The sequence below is a fragment of the Corvus brachyrhynchos genome, unplaced genomic scaffold, assembly GCF_000691975.1.
Source record: "Corvus brachyrhynchos isolate BGI_N302 unplaced genomic scaffold, ASM69197v1 scaffold597, whole genome shotgun sequence".
NCBI classification, from domain to species: domain Eukaryota; kingdom Metazoa; phylum Chordata; class Aves; order Passeriformes; family Corvidae; genus Corvus; species Corvus brachyrhynchos.
Genome location: NW_008239000.1, coordinates 863,641 through 881,305, shown reverse-complemented (window position 1 = coordinate 881,305; position 17,665 = coordinate 863,641). Strand labels below are relative to the sequence as shown.

The 17,665-nt window shown below is 45.3% G+C and overlaps 2 protein-coding genes across 4 annotated transcripts in view; one reads left to right on the top strand and one right to left on the bottom strand.

Annotated features, from left to right (window-relative positions):
* Window positions 1-25: 25 nt before the first annotated feature.
* Window positions 26-11,545, top strand: NUP54 (nucleoporin 54). Of its 2 annotated transcripts, XM_017738959.1 has the most exons (13): window positions 157-1,260; window positions 3,277-3,360; window positions 3,461-3,598; window positions 4,208-4,437; window positions 6,511-6,698; window positions 7,150-7,346; window positions 8,152-8,206; window positions 8,766-8,859; window positions 9,335-9,442; window positions 9,812-9,931; window positions 10,274-10,384; window positions 10,715-10,868; window positions 11,155-11,545. In XM_017738959.1, the coding sequence occupies exons 1-12, from the start codon at window positions 963-965 to the stop codon at window positions 10,841-10,843; spliced, it is 1,752 nt and encodes a 583-aa protein (XP_017594448.1). In that variant the 5' UTR covers window positions 157-962; the 3' UTR covers window positions 10,844-10,868; window positions 11,155-11,545. The 2 variants fall into 2 exon arrangements, with proteins under 2 accessions (XP_017594449.1, XP_017594448.1); XM_017738960.1 differs by lacking the exon at window positions 157-1,260 and adding an exon at window positions 26-120 and having other exon boundaries at window positions 10,715-11,545.
* Window positions 11,546-12,920: 1,375 nt separating this feature from the next.
* PPEF2 (protein phosphatase with EF-hand domain 2) overlaps window positions 12,921-17,665 on the bottom strand; it is a 17,063-nt gene continuing 12,318 nt past the window's right edge. Inside the window, exons 12-18 of one of the 2 annotated variants that reach the window (XM_017738951.1) lie at window positions 17,473-17,641; window positions 16,589-16,774; window positions 15,765-15,907; window positions 15,134-15,240; window positions 14,076-14,239; window positions 13,433-13,520; window positions 12,921-13,206 (exon numbers count right to left, since the gene is read on the bottom strand). In XM_017738951.1, the coding sequence (XP_017594440.1) occupies window positions 13,025-13,206; window positions 13,433-13,520; window positions 14,076-14,239; window positions 15,134-15,240; window positions 15,765-15,907; window positions 16,589-16,774; window positions 17,473-17,641 (1,039 nt within the window). In that variant the 3' untranslated portion in view covers window positions 12,921-13,024. The remainder of the gene's footprint in view (window positions 13,207-13,432; window positions 13,521-14,075; window positions 14,240-15,133; window positions 15,241-15,764; window positions 15,908-16,588; window positions 16,775-17,472; window positions 17,642-17,665) is intronic. The other variant, XM_017738950.1, reaches the window with a different exon arrangement.

The window sequence follows — 17,665 nt, the reverse complement described above, 5'->3', positions numbered from 1 at the left end:
CCCGGGAGCTGCTCTTCGGGCATTTGCGATGAGGTGGTGCAGGTCCTTCGGATCAGCCTTTTCCTTGCAGTAATGTCCTCGTTTGGATGAGATGCCCTTGGAAGTTCACTTTTGAGCAAGGTAAAAGACAGTGGTTAACTTGTAAAGGAAGATCTTTTCCCCTCTTCTTTTTGTCACTGTCAGTCATGGTGAAGTGTAAGGCAGAGCTTTCCTTACCCTCACTTAGTTAAATCCTTTTTGGCTCCTAGGAGAGCATCTGAGCAAGTCCTTTGAATAGGATTCATCTTTATTGTAGTTAACTTGAATATTACTGTCTCTTCCACTCTGGAAGAATGTGTTTACACAGACTCTTTCTGGCCCCGTCTGAGAGTAAAAAATCACCTTGTGCTGCCTGTACACCGTGGCAAGGTTTATGACGCTCTCAGACCAATATCAGAGGGAAATCTGGCATCACACCTCAGGACTTCCCTTTGTCTGTCCGGCATGAACCTGTTTCAGCTGCATCCCGGGGGTGCTGGGTGCATCAGTATGTCCAGCAAGGCTGAGGTGGGCAGATTTTGGCAATAGAACTTGGATAAGTCCACCCTGGAATACCTGCAGTTTGTGTGGTGCCTCAGCTGCTGGAGTTGGGTTTTGTGGTTATTCTGCTGTCATGTCTCTGAGTGTATTATTTGTATGAAGATAACGTACTCTCGCTTTCCTGATAGCTTATGAATTAATTTTGCTATTATATGTTACACGTAACACAGATGCAGCTGTATCGAGGATCTTAGGCTGTTAAAATTACTCTTAATGTGAATATTGAACCACAGAGATGGTTTCATGTAGGGCTTTGGAATAAGGTGGGGAAAAGCTGCTGCTTTTTGCACGGTATAATTGAAAAATAACATCCTTACAGCAGCAGTGTGTGGAGCTTTTAACTGTCCTCCTTGTGTCCAATAAATATTGTTTAATGCCAGTTAATGCCTTTTACTCCTGTTTCTAACTATGCCTATCTTGCCCACGGGGATGGAAAAATGCTTCAACTTTTCTTTCCTGGACCTTCCTTTCACTCAGAACTAATGTTGCCTTGCTCTTTTTCTGCTTCCCGCTCGTCAGGATTTGGTGGGCTTGAAACTGCAAACTCCACTGCCAGTGGGTTTAATTTTGGGGGTTTCGGATTAACTGCTAATCCCACGGTGAATTTTAATATTGGGAATTTCGGTGTTTCCACTACCTCAACTCCACCATTCAATTTTGGTAACAGTCTGGCAAGCGCAGGTAGATAACGCGTAAATATGTGTTCCGTGGTCAATGTTACCAGCAGGGGTCCAAGAATTACATCCCTAACTGGGAATCTCTGTCCACTACTGATCTTCATATCCAGCGAAGACTGGCAATAAAAGCTCTGGAAATGGAATGGGTTTGAGAGCCATAGGCTTGTAGGGGTTTTGCCTGTTAAATTCTCAAGGAATAGTTTTTGAGGAAAAATAACCCTGTAGCCAAAAGTCTCTGAAATGGGAATGAATCCAGGCGATCCCGAGCAATCCCAGGGCTGGTCCCTGTGCCGCATTTCCTGACATGAGATTCTTGGACTACTGCAGTCATGTTTTCATCTTCCCCCGTGTCTCCTCATTGGCCTTGCGTTGGCTGTCATGAATGCACCACACCTCAGTAGTTTCTGTGGAGAAACACATTACATACGACCGGCACAAAGTCAGAGCCCAGCTGTGACTTGTTCCCCGAATGCCGCTGTGCATCCCAAGACCACCCTGCCCCAGCTGCCAGAGATGCTCAGTGCTCCAGGGAGGGCCCTGCATGGGATGGGCGCACTTGGGGGGTGGTTGAGAAAGCCTTTTGTGGCCCCATGGAGATCCATCAGACCTGAGCGATCAGCTGATGTAATTTCACCTTAAGTCTTTCCCGTTCTGTATAAAAACACTGGGCTGGATGGATTTCTAATGCTTTTGTGGGTGTGGAATTTGCCTGGGGGTCCTGTTACCACTGCTCATATAGGAATTCCATCCATCCCACAGTGTCATCGCTCTCTGTGTCAGCGCCTCTCATCTGTTTTGTGCACCCCAGGGATCTCATTGGGGTTTATTTGCTGTAAACACTCTTGGCTGGATTTCTTTAGCTTCACTTGAGCTGCTCCGGTAGAGACCGTGCATAGTCAATTCGATACTTAATTTGATACTTAATTTGATACTTAATTTGTACTCTCGGGTCCCTTTTCAAGAAAGGATGACTAAATTTGCTATGAGTACAAAGGTACCTAAAAATGGTGTGAACTGCTGGTGCTGCTGCCAGGGTGTCCCACTTGCTGGCAGGACTGAAACATGGGTGTTACAGGGAACAACTTCTTGTGCCCACTCACATTGAGATGTTTGCTGAATAGAAATAAAATGCAATTGCATATCGCCTTTGGTTTATGCTTTTCATTTTGTTCATGGACAGGAGGACTGTGAGTGTAATAGACTAAAGGACTTTTTTTTTGCTTTTGACATGGGAATTAAGAGAGGCAGCATCTTTTTGACAAATCCTTTGTAGCAGACTGTCGTCTTCACTTGAACACATGTAAAAGCAGCATGAAACACAGGCTGGTCAGCACTCCACAGGCTGCATCTTGGGCCAGCGCTGTTGGCACCACTGGAGCTCAGGTGCTCACATAGGTCCTCTCCTGCTGGTCAGTGACTGCTTTTCCTGAAAATTTGTGGAAGGCTGATTGCTTTTGCATCCATCTTCCTATACTAGTGGTTGAACCTCCAAATGAGATGTAATGGGGAGGATCATTGGGGAAACAAGGCTTAAAAAAAAAAGAACCCTGTAGAATTTTACCTGTAAATTTTGCCTGTGTGTACCCTGGCCTCAGGCTTTGATTTGTTTCCAGAGGTTAGGACTGTTTGTAAAGTTCACAAAACATCAGGTTGCTTACTAAACATTTAGCAGTGACATTGGCCAGAAGTATTCCTGAGAATATAGTACTGTTAGTTGTGTCTCTCACTGGGGAAAGCACATCCCTCTGGTACAGGAACAAGATGTCAGATGACTGCTGCCTTTTTATTTGCTTTCTTAACCCACCATACAAGTTTTGGCTTTGTGGTCCGTGTTTTCTCCCCGATTTCCTTGGACAATGAACTCGATCCCCATGATCAGTGTGAGCTACATGCTTGTGCCATGTGACATCCATCTGTCAGCACCTGTTCTCATAACACCCGAGGCGTGCGGTTGGTTGTCGTGTTGTGCCCAGCTCCAGGGGCCGTGTGCCACTGCCTGACTGCAGTCTGTGTTTGGCAGGTGCCTTCGGAGGCTTCGGGACAACCACCACCACTGCGGCACCAGCGTTCAGCTTCTCCGCTCCCACCAATACCGGCACCACTGGTAAGGACTGAAGGACTGGCTTTAGAACAAATCCAGGAGTGCTTTGGATTGCATGGCTGCTATGCTCTTTTTCTCAATAACCATCTGTTTGTTTCCCCAGGACTCTTTGGTGCTACCCAGAACAAAGGCTTTGGATTTGGTACCAGTTTTGGCACAGGAACTGGAACTGGCTTGGGTAGTGGGTTGGGAACTGGGCTAGGCTTTGGAGGCTTCGGAACCCAGCAGCAGCAGCAGACCAGTGAGTATGGCCTCTGGATTTACCTGTCCCTTAGCAGTGAAAGCATAAGACTGCCACCTTCAGTTGCTCAGGTAGTGGGACAGAAGTGTATTGTAACAGGAGGCTGTTAAACTCTTAAACCAGAGCTCAAGTGGGTCCCTGAGCTTCACCCTTGAGCTTCCAACAATATTTACCCCTTTGGTTTCGTGCTGGTAGAAATTGTAGTTAGAGAATTGGTATTGCAGTCACAGCATTACTAGAAGGGGAGGAGAAAGGCACTGAGGTTAATTTAAATGGGAGTTGGATGATGAGCAGCTGCAGGCTCTGAGTCTGCTGAGTTTGTAACAGCCAACCTGCCCTCAGATTTGGATATTGAGAGTGCCAGACGATGTCATGGATCAATACAGATGTCTCGCTTAAAAAAAAAAGAAAAATCTTCTAATGTAGCATTCAGGAACTTTTGTTGTAGATGAAGAAAACATGGTCTGATTTTAATTCATTTATTCACTCGGTGTTTTTATTTTGCTTCTCAGAATGTGGTAAGAAGTGATGCCAGTGATAGGCAGATGTAGATGATAGCATGGTCATGGTTGGTCAAGCAGTTAATTTGTTTCTCTTCATCCCACCCAGCACTAGGCAGCGGGCTGTTCAACCAGCCTGCCCAGACACCTGCTCAGTCCAACCAGCTCATCAATACAGCCAGTGCCCTCTCGGCCCCAACACTCCTGGGAGATGAAAGGGATGCCATTCTGGCCAAATGGAACCAGCTCCAGGCCTTCTGGGGCACGGGCAAAGGATACTTCAACAACAACATTGCTCCGGTGGAGTTCACGCAGGAAAACCCCTTCTGCAGGTTTAAGGTATGGTGTTCAACTGCCCACAAAGGGCACTGATGCCCTTACTCGGCTGAGTCTGAGCATCTCATGGGTGTTAAATCAGATTTTGTCACCGGTAAGAGTATTCTGAAACAGTATTTTTCCAGGTAATCTGCACAGTTCTGATGCATACTCATTAAAAGGTTCGAAGATGCTGGAAATCTGGGTGGTGTGGAGGGACTAGATAATGAGCCCAGATGTGGATCATGAAAGTAACATTTTCATGTGCTAGCATTCAGGTTAGTGTGTGTGTATGTGGAACAGATCTATGGAAATTAATTTTAATGTGTATCTGTGTATGTTACAATGTGACAGAAACGATTTTAAATAACCTTCTTGTCTTGTGAACATTTGGAATAAGAACTTCAGGGTCTTTCTTCATTGCTTTGTCTAGGTTAAAGTAACTCTCTATGAACCTGGCCCGTGCCAGGTTTAAAATCCACCAGCCTTCTTGTGCCTTTATCCTTGTCAGTGCTCATGCTGACTCCATTCCTTGTACGGAATCGTCAGCGGTTCCAGATCTTGTTTCTCATGTTGACAAAGAATTCATGGCTCTTCATCCTCCGCAAATGCCGCACCTGCTGACTGGTCTTGCTAAGCCTCAGGCTTGTAAGAGGATTTAGGGCAGGCGTGGCGATACCCTCCTTCCCTGAGCTCGTTCTTTGGAGTGCATACTTTGTGACCTGAATGTAGGTTAATACTTAATTAAGCCTAGTGTTGATTATGCACATTGTGATACTTCTGTAAAATTTTCTCAGCAGCTGTGCATGCCTAACAAATGTTGGGTTTTGTTGCATCACCTTTTTCAGTCTTACCTTGAACATTTTGTTGGCAATGCACCTGAAAGCTTATTTTCTTGTAAGTTGTTGTCTGAAATTGCTTTCACTGTTTCTGGGCTTTGAAAAATTGTCCAGTGTAAGTTGTGTGATGCAAAATCGGTTATTTTAGAGTTTCATTTACCAAAAAGAAGAGTTTTCAGGTTAGACAATGCCAGATACTAGGTTTCCTCTTGTCCCTGTGACTGGAGTGTTTCTGATGCCATGAATTCACTTGCCTTAAGTGATATACTGACAAGTTCCATCTGTGCCAGCAGATGCCTGTGAAAAATAGGGGAGAAGGTGGCACAGGGATAGGAACAAAGCGTCATAAGCTAGTTTGGTTATTGCCTCTGGAAACATCAGGCATCTGATAAGAATGACGCATTACCTGAAGGGTTCCCCAGGAATCCACTTGTACACAGTTCCAGCTCCAGACCAAGAAACGAGTGCTGCTAAGGTAAGTGGTACAGGGCGTTGTTTGAAGGACCGCTGCGAAGAAAAACAAATCCATTCTAGTTTGAAAACACTGTGTTGCATAAAGAGATCATGGACAAGTTATGTATTTAAAACAGAAATACCCGAGGTGTCATGTGCTTAGAAACAAATTCTTCCTTAGCTATCTATCACTGTTGTGCTCCATGACAGGATGGCTGATTCTGCAAGGCTCACCATGGCAGGGGATTACCCTCTGCTGACAAGACCGGGCTCCTTGGCATGTCCTTGACTCCTTTCTCTCTTCAGCTAAACTTGTGCAAGAGGAAAGGTGCAGGTCACCCACCCACATGCAGTGTCAGGGCCTCACAAAGCCCCTGCTGTCCACCCTGTCACCAGTGCTATGTTGGGGTGACAGCTGACGGGCAAGAGGAGGTGAAAGCTGCTGCTCTGCTTTTGCATGTAGTAAAGTCGGATCCTCTGGTTCCATTTGCAATTTGGAAAAAGGGTCAGTTTGTAAAATGTTCCTGATTGCTGTTAGCTCTGCTGGGTTGGCAACTCCCCCGATGGGGAAAGGATACTTAAGAACTTTTTGTAAAAATCCAAACTGTTTCAAAAGCTGCTCTACTGATGGCCGTGTGAGAGAATGATGTAAAAGGGGATTGATTTTATGTTCCTGCAGCTCTGAATACATTGTGAGTTCAATATTGAACCAGTTGCTCTAAAAATGGAGGGATTTAGCCCCTCCCCTTCATGCCACAAGGATATGCTTGTAACGTATCTTCATTTGTCCTTTGTTCCTTGGCAGGCTGTGGGTTACAGTTTAATGCCCAACAACAAGGATGAAGATGGCCTCGTGGTCTTGGTGTTTAACAGAAAAGAAGCGGATATTCGAAGCCAGCAGCAGCAGCTCGTAGAATCACTACACAAAATTTTGGGAGGAAACCAGACCCTCACTGTCAATGTTGAAGGTGTTAAAACAATGCCAGATGACCAGTACGTGACCTTCCCACAGTGTTGCCTATTTCTATTGCATGTTAGAAAGGGTTGGTGCCTAAGTCTATTGTCTCCCCTTCTGCTTGATTTTAGATCTGTTCATCCTGACTTTGATCTGCGTCTATTATTCCTTCATGTAGTTTTTCCTAAGGCATTAAGGCCAGTACCTTTCCAGAGATTTTAGGTTATTCTTAATGTGGTACTAGTATCACCATAGAATATGGTGGTTAAAACTGGGGGGAGCAGAGAATGTAATGGTATTTACAGGTTTTCTCTCTCTCCCTTGCTGTGTTGAACCCTGCAGTTACTGGTACTTTACATCTCACTTAGCTAAAAGAATTTAAAAGTCAGCTGGGAGAAGTGGTAGCTTGGATTTTGGGTGGTTCTGTATTGTGTTAGCTCCTACGTGCTGCTGGCCTTTTCCTGACGTTCCGCATTTTACCTCGCTCAGGACAGAAGTGATCATTTACGTTGTGGAGCGCTCGCCCAACGGCACCTCGAGGAGAGTTCCTGCAACGACCCTCTACGCCCACTTTGAACAAGCCAACATCAAATCATCCCTGCAGCAGCTGGGGGTCAGCTTGTCCATGGCCAGGACGGAGCTGTCCCCGGCACAAGTCAAGCAGCTCCTGCAGAACCCTCCTGCCGGTGCGTGGGCTGCGCCGTTTGGGCTCTCTGGGGAAAACGCGGGTGTCAGCCTGCTGGAAAACGCCTGTGAAAAGTACAAAAAAAAAAAAAGTTAAAAATTAGCATAATCGTGTCCTGTACTCACTTGCTAGTTTTCAGATGGGTCTCTTAGCCTGTGTGTGTGGCCACAGGCAGTGCACATATAGCTTTGTTTCAGAGTAGTTAAGGGCTGTTTGTGCCATTTCATAAGGTGACTTACCTTTATGCCTGTAACTTTTATATATGTCTGTGTTTAGGATATAAAAAGTTATGAAGTCTGGATTGCAGAAGGAACTGGGCCTAGTCTTGCTGAAAAGTCAGAGCTAACTCCCACTGGGATTATTTTGCCAACTGGTTTGGTAGTTTGATCACTTAATTGCTGATTTTTTAATATTTTTTTGTTTTACACAATAAGCAACTTTAAAAGGACAGAATGACCCAAGTGTGGCATATAGTGGGAGCAGTAGGAATTTCTCCCTTTAAGATATGGATTGTCCAATGGGAGCACCTATGGGTTGTTCCTTTCCCCTGCTTTCCAACTGGCAGGAGTGCTTGACAGCCTTTGGGTCTGAATTTACTGCCCCTGCTCAGGACCAGGACTTTTAAAGAGCTACCCTAGTTTAATTAACCTTAATTTGTGTTTAATTAACCTTAATTTGTGTAACAGTCATTCGGGTTAGCACAGTTTGTAGGGTTTTTGTATTCCGTAGCATTTTTTCCTGGTTAGCAGCTGTAACATCTTTCTATTCAGATATCCATACTAAAAATCCTTTTTTTTTTTTTTCAGGTGTTGATCCTATTATATGGGAACAAGCCAAAGTTGATAATCCTGATCCTGATAAGTAAGTCCAATAGTCTGTCCAAGTATTGCAACAAGGCTTGGAAAGGGGAGAAAGGGATAATAATTGCATAGAACTCTTCAGGTAACTTGCAAGAAACTTACTCGAGTACAACTTGGCCAAGTGCTGATCTCCTTGAAAGCAGTGAAGATTACTGGGAATGCCTGTCTTAATCCCTTCACCCATTTAGGCGCTTAGGAGCTGTCAGGATAAAGAGTCTTACTTGCATTACTTAGAGGTGTGGTGTCCTCTGTTACCCGGATTAGTTATTGTGATTTATTTTTTGCATCCATTATGGTTTTTTCTCTTTATTGCTGAAGGTGATGCACCTTTTTACCTTCCAGTGGTTACAGATAATTTGGGCTGATTTCTTTATGAAAAAGGAACAGGTTGTTGGGAATAAGGAGGACTCTAGAGCTTAGCAGAAGAAGATAAGGTTACGTATTGATTTATAAAAGGCCAACGGGATCTGTAGCTTTATATTAGATTCTATTCATAATTATTAATCCTTACCACATGTCCAGTGTAAAACTTGTTGTAAGAAATATTTGTGTTCTGATAGGCTTATTCCTGTGCCAATGGTGGGTTTCAAGGAACTGTTGAGAAGATTGAAGGTCCAGGATCAGATGACCAAACAGCATCAAACTCGATTAGATGTAAGGTTACTCATCTTCATCATGAGCTGCTGTTGACAAAGGGTGTGCTACTAAATGCACCTCCCCTGTGTGTTCAAAACTGAAACAGGAACCATGTTCTTAATATATTCCTTTAATAGATCTTTTGCCTAAAAATTGAGCAGTGTGGTTTGACTTTTATTTGTTTCAAGTTCAAGCTTACTGTTTTGTTATAGGCTAATCCACACCAGCTCAATTGAAGTTGTATAGGCATGGACTTTTAAATTTGGGCAACCAATTTTACAAAATTGGCTTTCTGAAAATCCGGGTTGTGTATGAAAATAAACACAAAGGAGAGCAGTAGAGGTAGAAGAAAGCTTTCTAAAATCATCTGGGTCAAGGACACGAAGTTGCTGGGCTGTGTAGTGTCATGAAAATCACAGTTTTAAATCAGGACTAACATGTTCTGTTAGCAAAAACTTCTCTGGCTTCCAGTTGACTCCCATCTCCTCTGCAGATAATATCTGAAGATATCAGCGAGCTGCAGAAAAACCAAACGACAACTATGGCAAAAATTGCACAGTACAAAAGGAAACTGATGGCACTTTCTCACAGAACTTTGCAGGTAACAGGGATAATCTAAATAACTCCTTTGACACAGCCTGGTGCCAGAAGCAGTCTCAGGGGAAAGGAGAACCTGTGCCATCTTGTGCAGGCCAGTGCTGAAAATTATTCTGACTTCAGCTAACAAGTGTTCATTTACGTACCAGGCAGAGCTGTCGGGGAAAGCTTCAGGGCTGTAGTACTTGAAAACCTTCTCTCTCGCTTACTCAGCAGCCGCAGGACTGCCCTGAGGTCGTAGAGTAGCAGAATAAATGACAGAACAAATCTACTGAGAAACAGGCTGAAGGAAGGGCAAAAAGATGTGGATGGGCTGGTGGGGAAAGGGACGAGCCAAGTGTTCTCTAATGAACATCAAAGGCATCTTTTGTAGGTGTTGATAAAGCAGGAGATCCAAAGGAAAAGCGGTTACGCCATTCAAGCAGACGAGGAGCAGCTTCGTGTACAGTTGGATACAATTCAGTGTGAACTTAATGCACCCACGCAGTTCAAGGTGAGTGGCTGATAAAGCCTGGCTAACAGCTCTGGGGTTTCCTCGCTGAAAACATGTCAGTTTTTCCAAACGAGGTCTAAATATTGGTTGTGGAAAGCTTTCTATCCAGCAGTGTTAGTAGGTTGTAGCATCATGCTCTTTGCTGCATAACCAATAGGTATTTCAGTAGTTTTGAGTTCTTGGAAATACTGGAGTTGCTTGCCCTCTGCATGTGCTCCTGAACATTTAACAATGGAATGAACAGCAATGCTTCCAACCCTGGAGACTCAAGGAATCGTAGATGCTGGAGCTCTGCCAGCTGTAGATGAGTTGTGTTTGATTTTAGCCTGTTTCTCTTCCCAGGGCAGACTGAATGAGCTCATGTCCCAAATCAGGATGCAGAACCACTTTGGAGCAGTGCGGGCTGAAGAGCGCTATTACATAGATGCAGACCTCTTAAGGGAAATCAAGCAAGTAAGTATCACTGGGTAGAATCCTGGCATACTCTTTGAACTTCATCACTTGAGCCAAACACACACCGACTGTATCTAGAATGTCATGTTCTTGCATTGTTTGATGAAGTCATCCTTTTTATTGGTCTCAGTGCCAGTGCACCAAGCTACTGTACAAAACCACTCTGTGGAGATAGGCTGTTGGTACAGACAATGCTGTTATTCCTTCCCCCGGAGAAATTATGTCAGGCTTTTCAATGTGTCAAGGCCACCGGTCGTGACACCTTGGAGAAATATTACTTAAGTGTGTGAAGCTGAACAATACTCACACTGGTTTCTGAACTATCTGCAGCACCTAAAGCAGCAGCAAGAAGGGCTGAGTCACCTAATCAGCATCATCAAGGATGACTTGGAGGACATCAAACTGATAGAACATGGGCTGAACGAGAGCATTCCCATCAGAGGAGGAGTCTTCAGTTGACTGGTGGAGGTTTACACAGAACATGGTAATCGAGTTTATGGCTCACCTTCCAAGGCTAAAACTGTTGAGGTAAAATAAAAGACGTATCTTGTAGGAAGAAAATGGTATTTTGGCTGTTACTTTTAGAATTAGCAAAGCCTCTTCTAAGCTTTTAAAATTGACCTTTGGAAGGTTTATATTTTATAAAGCTGTATATGCTTTAACAAAAGAAGGAAAACTGAATCTGTTCAGATACCATTTTACTATAAAACTATATGTACTATTGTACATTTTTTCTTTTTTTCTTCTTTTTTTTTTTTTTTTTACAACAGCATTGTCCTAAAAATGCAGTGCTGCGGGGATTGTTTCACTAATGACTCGGTTTGTGGAAAGCTCAGCCTGCTTTCGTGTTTCTGTCACAACAATCAAGTCACAGCATTGTGTAAACGGCTAATTTAAATCATTACAGGGATCTTTGTTGCTGTAACTGTGTTGTTCTTTGCAATACCAGTAGTTTACTGGGGCAAGCTGCAGACAGTTCATGTTTCCAGTTTCTGTCCTTCCTTTGGACTGCAAGGATCTGAAGGTTATGTTTTGGTCACTTTACGTATGTGAATTATACAAAGCTTTGCTGCCCCTCCAAGTAACAGAATGTCTGGACATTGTCTTCTGCCTTTTTTTAAATTGCCCAAGAGTAATAAATTCAGTCTGCCTTTGTAATGAGTGGTGTGTGGTGTTGGCTCTCAGTGGCATCAGCAAAGCAGTGACGCTGCTTACAACTCCAGGTAAGTGCATTTCACTCTGCACCGGGCACTGCAGGTAACAGGCTGTCAAACCCAGTGCCACAGAGCTGCTTGGCAGCCTCAGTCCCCAAACCAAAATGAGGGGCATGACCCTAGGATCCTACCTGGTAGCAAGCATTGCAGCACAGGTGCCTACTCACTCCATGCTGTAGAGAGAGACTTGCTTTTTCCCCTCAGTATGAAATTCACTGAAAAAAACTGAAACAGAAAACCAGCGTTCCCTGCAGTAGGAGTTTGTACAGCAGAAAATATTGTGGAGGAGGAAGAATCATTTTGTTCATTAGCCATCAAAATTAATTCCATTCATCAAATTTGAAGGATGGAAAAACAGAAATACAGCTGTAGTGTGCTGAGACCTGTATTGTGCATTTGAGAGTGTGTGGAAGCATGGTTCCACTACAATTGAAAATGATTATGTGGAACTCCAGTTAAGGGGGACAAGAATTAGTTTCCTTTTGGAAGCACAGTTCCAGTTAATAAACTGTCTGCACTGGGTAAGAGGCTCTGTGGGAAGTTCAGTGAGACTAGAATTCTCTTTTGGGGGCTGAGGTAGCAGTCTTAAGTGGAGTCTTCTGCCATGGCACCCCTGCTAGACTGTGCTGCGTATATTTGAGAAATATATTGTTCCTTGTTTTGGAAACTTCACGCCCCACCCCACTTCACTTAATAAGCTGTAGTCCTACTATGCTTTGAAAATAACTTCAACATCCAGCATCAGCTTCTTAGCAGAGGGCTACTTGATCTACTTGCCTGGGCTTTGAAAATTAAATTATCTCAATAGATTTCTTAAACTTGAGTGCCCCTGCTAGAGACAGTGTTGCACATTTGAGGCATTTCTTGTTCCCCAACATACTGCTCTACTGCATGTACTTAGTAGCTCCAAACTTCCAGAACAAGCTTACCACAGCAGAGGAACACCAGCAGGGAAGTAGGTATCACCACTGGAACAGCACTGCTGCTCACAGAGTTGACTAGAGAAGAAATGAACAACCAAGAAACAGCAATCTAGAAAAAATGGTTTATTAAAAGGAAAGCTGTGATCAAACAGGTGCTACGTCCTTAGAACACTGCCTACAAGTAATACCTTTACTTCCCCTTTACTGCTCTTGAATATACCTGTAACATTTCATCACATTGACAAGAGAAGCTAAGTTGCATCTTCCCTTTGAGCAGGAAACTACTTAAAATACAGCTTCTTTAAAAACCAGTCAGTTGAAGTGCAGCTCCTCTATTTCATCTGTTACCTTCCCCAGATGGGTCACAGCTGTTGCCTACAGTGATGTCTGTTTTAAGCCTTCCTTTTCCCTGCTTGCCATCTGCAGGCACACTCTGGGTTAGGTTGGACAGTCCTGGCTTTGTAGAAAGCAAGGCATTGGACATGGCAGCCCTCGGCAGGTTCTCACGACGGGCACTGTTTGACAAGGCGGAAGGCTTCCAGGAACTCGTTGAAGTCAATGTTCCCATCCTTGTTGAAATCAATGCTGCGAACCAAGTCGTTAATGCCATCATCCGTGAGTTCAATGTTCATGTGTGAGCTGAACAGCTTCCAGGTTTGCTGGAATTCCTCAAAGGAGATGAGACCTAGGGAGGAGCATTTGACATGCTGCAACTACATCTCCTAATGTGGAGAACACTAGCTAAAACACGAAGTAGCAAAAAGGCATGATATCAATGGACATTTCAGAAACTTGGGAGGGAGCAGGAAGACCCAAGCCTTAAACAGTTAAATAAAAACACCTCTATACATACTAAAGGAAGATCCAAAGTAGAAGGGAACACAAGGCAGTGATCAATACCACCTGCTTACCTGAATGGTCTCTGTCTATGATCCTGAATATGGTCTCCAAGTTGGATCTGTTTCGATAAATGACTTCCAGCAAGCTCGACTGGATGTGCTGAAAGACATGATCACACTTGTTTTATCCTTCTGACACCTCTGCTTTCTCTGAGTCGTTACTGCAGATGTCTTCACAAATAAGAATATTTTTTGCTCTCAAGAGCATGCCAGCAGTGCCATACCAAACAGGTGTGTGATGATTGGACCCTCTGTGCAGCTGCAGAACAAACCATCAGCAACCTGCCCCTTCCCAACAGCGTTTTTCTGCGCTAACAGTGACCGGGCTACATTCTATAACCACTGCAGAGCTGCATTTGCTGGGCCTAATTAAGAAACTGCTACTTGGAGAGTGGAATACAGTTTTCCTGCTCAAAAGCCTGCATCCAAAACTACCTCTAAATTTTGATTTCACATCCATCATCTATTTCTAAAATGGGCTGGATGCCTCAGGACTATTTGAGCTCAGGCAAGACTTTCTATCAACTTCAGTGTGGTTTTGGACCGTGCAGGAACCATCCACTGTCCTTTTGTACCATAACTGGTGTGCACATGCTGACGATCTGGTGAGCAGCTGCTTCACATCATGCTTTGATGGAAGGGGGTGAGTGCTTACCTCTTGGCTCCTCTGCTCCATGGCCAGGTCATCCAGCCAGGATTTGTATTCCAGCATGCCGTCCTTGGTGCTGCACACCAGCTGTGGCCTCAGCATTCGCCAGGGCAGTCCCAGCCTCAGCACTGACTCCACTGCTGTTGCCCAGTTGCTCAGAGTGATCCTTCCTGCAGGGAAAAGGGAGACATCTCTGGGATACAGAAAAGCATATAAAGGCAAAGAAGAAGCCTAAAGTAGTGACACATACACAGTCTAGGTGCTGCTGACAGTACAGCATCATTTTGCACCGCAGGTGCAAACACACCTCCCCTCCAAGCCTCAGCAAGCTTCTCATCATTGCAGCAAATCAAGGCTATGACACTGCAAACATCTGAGCAAAGGCAAGATACTAACTTTGGGTATTTCATCAGAAATTTGTAGCCCATTTTAGCAGCTGCTGTAGCAAGTGAGCTGGATTCCTATGAACAGTTTTGCTGCCAGGGAAGAAAGCAAGAAAGCAGTTCTCCCCATGAGCAGTTCTGCCAGCCACCATAACCCTTTTCTCCCCCAGCCCACCAGCTGACAGTTCTCAGCAGCACAGCCGTCCTGTCAGCCAGAGAAGTAAGAACTTTCAGCTCCTTCCTTAAGGCTCTGACAGAAGCAGCTGCCATGGAAGACATCCCTCACTTTCCTCTTCCCAGTGATGTTAGACTCCAGGGATGGAGGGGCTCTAGAGACCACCCAGCCCTTCTCAAGTGACACGACAGACATGTTCCAGGTCAGCTTTTCCAATGCTTCACCAGTACTCCAGCTGCAGAGAGTTTTTCTAATACCAGCCTAAATTGCTATACATTAGGTTAATGACGTCCTGCTTTTCCATTACCCCCTCTTTATGGTGTCACTCAGAGGTACTCACAGAGACTAACAGCAAATGACCTCTGGCAAGATCTGATACAGCCTCCCCATGACAGCTGGTGACAACTGTCAGTGAGCAGTCTCCCAACCAGCCACAAACTCAACTTAGTCACCTGAGCACTATCCAACCAGGCAATGAACGCACATGTCCCTCAGCTCTGAGTTACCTGTATTGTCCCTGTCATAGGCCTTGAAGGCACTGATGAGGGCTGAGGTGTGAGCAAACAGCTTTTCCCGCAAGGCTCGAAAGGCTGACTCCTCTACTCTGCTGATTCTGGAGGATGCAGAACAGAGAGAAGCACTTTAAGGACTTGCCATGAATCACAAGAAAAACTGCACCTTCCCTCCCGGTCCTCTATCTGGCTTGTCCATGGATTGCCCAGACCCTCGCACAACTGCTCTGTACAGCTACAGCTGCATCTCAGTGCTCGTGACAAGGCACTGCATGCCCAGGGCACAGATCCCTGCAGCTGATGCCACGAGTCCCTGCATTCATTTGTGAAGTAACAAAGCAAAAGGGAACCTCAGCAAAGGTCAAAAGTTAAAACCTGACATTGAAAGAAAATCTGAAAAATCACCTTGAAAAAAATCCCCTTGGAATTTTGTTAACATTCCCTTCTCAACCCTTGAGCCTTCCTCAGTAACTTCAAGTACAAAGCTTGAACCCTCCTTTAGGGCTATTATTTAGAAAATCAAGCTGTGAAAGTTCAGCTCCAGAGTCAAACTTTCTAAAAGCTTACAAAGTTTTCCCTTTGGGAATATTGACTTGGTGAATACAGAGCAACTGGAATGCCTTGCCTTTGGGTCATAGTGAGCATATGGGCTGTCTTGTTTGCTTGGTACTGAACAAAGTGGGGGATGAGGTCTGGTCCCAGCTTCACATAGGCTCCCCTGTTGCTGCCAATCTCATAGTAGTTTGAGGCTGAAAAGATGGTCAGCACCTAATCCCAAAAAAAGAGGCATTTACAGTCAGTACCTACATCCTGTAGTACTTATTGTATGTGTAAACAATACACCAGGTCCCCTCCGAAGTCCACGGACTGTGAAAGCACCATGTTTTACAGAGAAAAGGGAAGAGTGAGGTGGCAGCTGGCCTGAAAGCCTCGCAAGTGTGAGTTCGTCATGGGTGGCACTGGTCACACATGGATCTGGCCACATGCTAGGCTTCTACCATTGCCCCCTGTGCTCTCTCCCTCAACAATTCCGCTCTCCAGAGTCTGAGTGCCCTGACAAAGCCACTGATGTGACTGTGAATCTTCTGAAACAGAACCTGGCTGCAGCAGCTCGGCAACACCCTTTTGTAGCTCATCTGCAGGAACAGCTGCACTACGCATGGGGGCCATGGCACAAGTGGGTTCAGATCTTTTCTCAACCACCACACACAAGGACAGGGTTTGCCTGCACAGCCATGTCCCCAACAGAGCAGGCAACTCCAGATTACCCTGACCTAAGACCTCAGCTGGAAACACACTTCAGTAACTCCCAATAAGGCTGTTCAAGGATTTTTTATGTGCTTAAAGCCCCACTGGAAGAAATTCAGAACTGAGACAAGCTACCCCCCCAAAAAAGCCCACCCCAGCAGGATGGAAACCCAAGTATCCTTCACACCACCCCTGACTGACCTTGCGGTTGTGACAGAACTCGTAGCCCTCTTGCTTGCACTCATGAGAGCGGATCAGGAACTGCAAGCCGTACTTCGCAAGGAACTTCTCCGTCACATCAGGCCCAAAGTAGCAGCCACCACCTCGCACCTTATTTTCTCTGCAGCCCTCCTGAGCCATGGGGTCACTCCAGAGGAGATCTAAAACCTGAAAGGATTGGAAAAGTTCACTAAGCAAATACAGCTCAGTCTTCAAATCCCTCCCTAGACTGCTGCTATAACCATAGTGCAGGGGAACAGACATGTTTGCTTGAATTCCAGCTGAAGACTGTCACAGACCCGAGCCACCTCAGAAGTGGCAATATTGTTGGAGCTATGGGCACATCCAGAGTGTCTGGGGAAAGAGGGATGTGCATAAATCAGGCCTGATACAAGCTTTGCCTTTCCTAGCATTAAGATGTTCAAGAGCCTTGCCTGTCTTCCTCCATCCTGAAACACAAGGGGCAAGAACAACCAGCAGATCCTGAGGCCATTAGCAGGCTTAGTGTTGAACTCCTTGGTTCTCTAGCCACGACATTCTCCAGCCTCCAGAAACACAAATGCTGACTCAGGAACCACTGTTTGGATTAAAGCTTAATCTCTTTAACCCTGACCTCAACATATAGCTCTGTAGTGATAAGGTGTGCAGCACTGGAAGGTCATATGCAATGTGAACTAGGTAACCGAGGTTTTAGAGCGCACAGAAGAGATTCACAGGCTGGAAAATGAAGCTGCTCGTCCCAGGAGGTAACAAAGGTACCTAAGGAAACATCCCCAAGGCCTCAGAGAACAGCCCTTCCTGGTCACGTATCGCTGCAGGAGGCACCCACAGCACACCCAGCCCACAACCCCGCCTAGACTCCTCACCTGCTTCCACTCCTCCTGGCGAGTCCAGCATGGCCCATCCACATCCTTCAAGGAGACCATGCTGGAATAGGTGAGCTCCTCTGGCTCTGACTCGCTGATGTCCATCAGCCGGCGGCACGTGTCAATTTGCTCCTGCACCGTCTGCCGGAGCCACCTGGAGAACTCCAGCCTATTGGCTGGGGTTGGGGGCTGG

Coding starts and splice junctions, on each gene's coding strand:
- NUP54 (XM_017738959.1), top strand. CDS start 963: ATGCCTTTTACTCCTGTTTCTAACTATGCCTATCTTGCCCACGGGGAT. Junction 8,860..9,334: donor AGCATCAAACTCGATTAGAT/GTAAGGTTACTC, acceptor TCTCCTCTGCAG/ATAATATCTGAAGATATCAG. Junction 10,385..10,714: donor TCTTAAGGGAAATCAAGCAA/GTAAGTATCACT, acceptor AACTATCTGCAG/CACCTAAAGCAGCAGCAAGA.